Source organism: Oreochromis aureus, linkage group 3, assembly GCF_013358895.1.
Source record: "Oreochromis aureus strain Israel breed Guangdong linkage group 3, ZZ_aureus, whole genome shotgun sequence".
Taxonomy (NCBI): domain Eukaryota; kingdom Metazoa; phylum Chordata; class Actinopteri; order Cichliformes; family Cichlidae; genus Oreochromis; species Oreochromis aureus.
In genome coordinates this window covers 10348624-10352417 of record NC_052944.1, presented here as the reverse complement: position 1 = coordinate 10352417, position 3794 = coordinate 10348624, and the positions used below count along the sequence as shown (strand labels likewise).

At 36.0% G+C, this 3794-nt stretch overlaps 1 protein-coding gene across 1 annotated transcript; it reads left to right on the top strand.

Moving 5' to 3' along the window:
• The first annotated feature begins 1457 nt into the window (after positions 1-1457).
• On the top strand, positions 1458-3193 carry LOC116333745. Its single transcript, XM_031756996.2, has 5 exons — positions 1458-1589; positions 1745-2092; positions 2234-2350; positions 2432-2466; positions 2843-3193. Exons 1-5 carry the CDS (start codon positions 1481-1483, stop codon positions 2960-2962), a joined length of 729 nt encoding a protein of 242 aa, XP_031612856.2. The 5' UTR covers positions 1458-1480; the 3' UTR covers positions 2963-3193.
• The last annotated feature ends 601 nt before the right edge of the window (positions 3194-3794 follow it).

The following is a 3794-nucleotide window of genomic DNA, read 5'->3' as shown; positions in this document are numbered from 1 at the left end:
AAGCAATTTCATCTACATAGTCTATAAAAATCTACAACTACAACTTGCAAACTTGTGAAAGCGTTGTGAAACTTTCGTTGTGAAACATCTTCAGTGTTGGCTTCAGCTCACACTGGACCAATTCGCAGTCAAGTGTGAAGCAGCGGGAATGAGGATTAGCACCTCCAACTTGATGGCCATGGTTCTCCGCTAGAAAAGAGTCCACTTCAGGTCAGGGACGAGTTGCTTCCTTAAATGGAGGATGCCTGTATCTCGTTCTTGTTCGGAGATGAACAAGAGGGGAGTGGAAGATTTAGTGGATGTGTTTGAGTCATGTCTGCATTGATTTAGTCGATGTATCAGTGCTTTGCATTGAAGAAAGAGGTAAGCATCAATGGAAAGCTGCCAATTTCCTAGTTGATTTACATCTCTACTCTTGCCTACGGTCACTAGGCGAGAGTAGAAGTGTGCTGTAAGTCACAATTGACCTGACAGTGAGGCTCTTCATGATCAGATGATCAGATGATAAGACAGTGGAAACTTATTCAGTCAGTTTACTTGGACGAACTGCTCAGACTGTGCATCTCCATGTGCTAGACAAACATAGATCAGTTCACATCCGCGTGGTAAATACTGTTGATCACACTTAACTGATTTAAAACTTGCTGACATCACTACTCGCTGCTTTAGCATGGTGAGACTTACACAATCTCGTATCAAAGCGTTTACTCCTGGTTACACATTTCAAGATGTTATCACACTAAAACCACACCAGGTGAAGGTTCCAAACTAGCATGCCTTTGTGAACCCACAGTCTTGCTAAGATTATTCCAGTAGTTATCATTGGCCAGGTAAGGTTCCTGCTGCTTTTTCTTATCATCATTAATTTGCATGTTGTGCACATTCATACAAGTGTGCATTTTATGGAAGTACTCCCTTAATAATCTATGATTAATGTTAACATCACCACACAAGTAACTATTTATTAGTTACTAAGTAAACAGTAGACTTTCCCCTTTAAGAATTGTATGTGCTTTATTTGAACATGTTCAACTATAGCATGAAGATTGTATTGACTGTGTGGTCAATAGTTTACTTTATGCCATGTTAGGAGTTTCAAAATCAACAGAGAACCTTGACTTAATTATTTATATCAGGAGTATTTGTCTTATGCTGACATATCTGTGGTTCAAGCTCAAAATAGGGTTGAATCGTTGCAAAGACGTAAAGATGTAAATACATAAACTTTTATTTTAAAACCTGTTGGATATTTCATGGTAATGGCACAGCTATATAACACTGTATAAAATTATACAGTGACTCATCTTTTGTAGATGTCCAAATTTGTGTAAAAGCTAGATAATCTGGAATCTAAATTATCTACAACAAAAATACTGATATTCTGTTCTTCTTATAGCTTTCAGTTTGCAGCTATTCGTCTAAAAGCACTGGCACTCTCAGTCAAAGCAGCTGTACATACAAAAGAACAGCCCGCCTCTTTATGCAGAGATTGCTTTTACTGGAGCACAGTTCACTTACAAACATTGCAGTAGTGGTGGTACACACAATGGTGAACTTTACCTTGATGCCAGTTTTATTCTGCACCATGAGTAAGTACACTTTTCACTCTTTTCTCACACAATTGTTAAATCTGTACCACAATCCTAGTGATTTGAATCTTGTAGCCAGTTATATGACAACTTTATTCATAGGCATTGTCTGGTTTGTGTGGAGTTTGAAATTTAGGAATATTTGCTTGTTTCAGGTTGGATCTCTTCCTCGGTCACACAGTTTTACACAGTGGAGGTTCAGCCTGGTCAAGAAGTCACACTGAAGTGCTCCAATTTCAGCAGATATCGCTCCCACATATTTTGGTTCAAACTGACGAGCAGTCCCAATGCCAGCTGCATCTCAGCTATGTCCAGCTCTGTTAGCAACGTTTCTTTCTGTCGTGGATTTAAAAAAAGCAAATTTCACATGACATCCAACACCTCTGTGTTATTTCTTGAGATCAAACAAGTGAATTCTTCTGATTCTGCGCTTTATTTCTGTGGAGAGAAACATGCAGATGGAAGGTCAGTCATCTCAAGTGGAACATATTTAAAAGTTCAAGGTAAGTAATGCTGTTTATGGTATTTTATTGTAAAGAAAATTTAAAAAAAAAATAGCAAAGAAAATTATATACCATTTTGAATAACTGTAAAAACAGGCAGGATACTTCGTAAAATTTTCATTTTAATTGTCCATTTTGTAGATGTGGCTGATGGATTAACATATGAACAAATGATGACTGTGGTCCTGGTCAGTTTAACTGTTTTCCTTCTACTGGTCATCTTTAGTATGGCTGTTAAAATCAGGAGATTTCATACAGGTATTTATATGATTTCATTTAAATTGTCCAATCAAACATTTGCGGTAAATTACTGACAGATGTATTGTTCCTGTCGTTTAGCTCAAGATGATCCACAGAATGCACAACAGAGTGAGGTAATCTATTTTAATATTAGATTTTGACTTTAGATTAAGATTTATAATGGGATAACAAAGACATCCAACTTGAACCCACTGAGGGTTCGAGTTGTTTTTATTTAATTATGTTTGATTTTTTTGTTGTTTTTGTTTTTAGAAACTAGAAATGGTAACTTTTCAGATTAGGTTTCATATATTCTTTTTGGCATCCCAGTTTTTCTGTCAACAGTTTTCATTGGTGCTTTCCAGAAGGTGAAAATTAGATTAGAAAGTGTTGAATGTTAATGTAACCTTAACCTTAACCGAACCCGATACCTAGATAATGGCCTCTGTCCTGGTGGATGTTAACATATGATGTTTTGGGATTATTGAATTTAAACATTTTCATTTACAGAACGTGGATTCTGATGCCATGACCTATACATCAGTGAGTTTCCATCCCAAAGCTAAAATCAAAAGGCCTGAACCACCGAGGGAGCTGCAGTCTAATGTTGTGTACGCTGCTACGAGATAGACTTACAAACCGAACCAAACGTTAGCTCAGAGTGGAACATGATCTGCATGTGGGGTTTTGTACCACTGGTGTATGGGAAGAATTGTAATTACTAATTATGTAGAATTTGTGCAACGACTGTTAATTGGTTTATGAGACAACTATGAATTTTCATTCAAAAAACCAAAATACAATTTTGGCAAGAACCCTAAATGTTACAGAACTTTTTATCTGAACTTTATAGTCTTTTGATTAAAGCTGACCTATAAACGCACATATAATGCTTTCACAGCTGTTGTTTTTGTCCTTCAATTCTACTACACTACACCCTCTCTTGGCCATATTGTTGTATATATTGCATGAGTAATTATTAAGTAATTTTCAATACATATTTTTAGACATATTTAAGTTCCTTTCTTCAGTTGGTTTATTGTAAATAGTTTTTGTTTTTGTTCTTTTGCTTGTAGAGATTTCTATCAGAATCCAAAGCCAGATGCTTATCGTGCTTTCATTGTAGTGCGAATCACTGGTCTGGTTGGCGAAATGACCAAACTGTGAAAAGTTAAAAGAGCAAGAGCTTTCACTCACTTGTTAGATTCTTTTAAATAAAGAATCACATATATTTATGTGTGATTGAAGTGTAGACTTTCAGATTTAATTTGAGAGTTTTAAAAAAAAATTCTACTTTTTAGAGCCATTTTTTCTACACTTTCCACCATGTACAGAGACTTAAATCAGGCAACATAGCATAAATTTAAATATAAGGATCATTTATAATACTGGGATGAAAATCCTTTACAGTCGATGACTGTCTGACGTCTGGAACCCACAGAATCATTTCAACAAGTCTTCA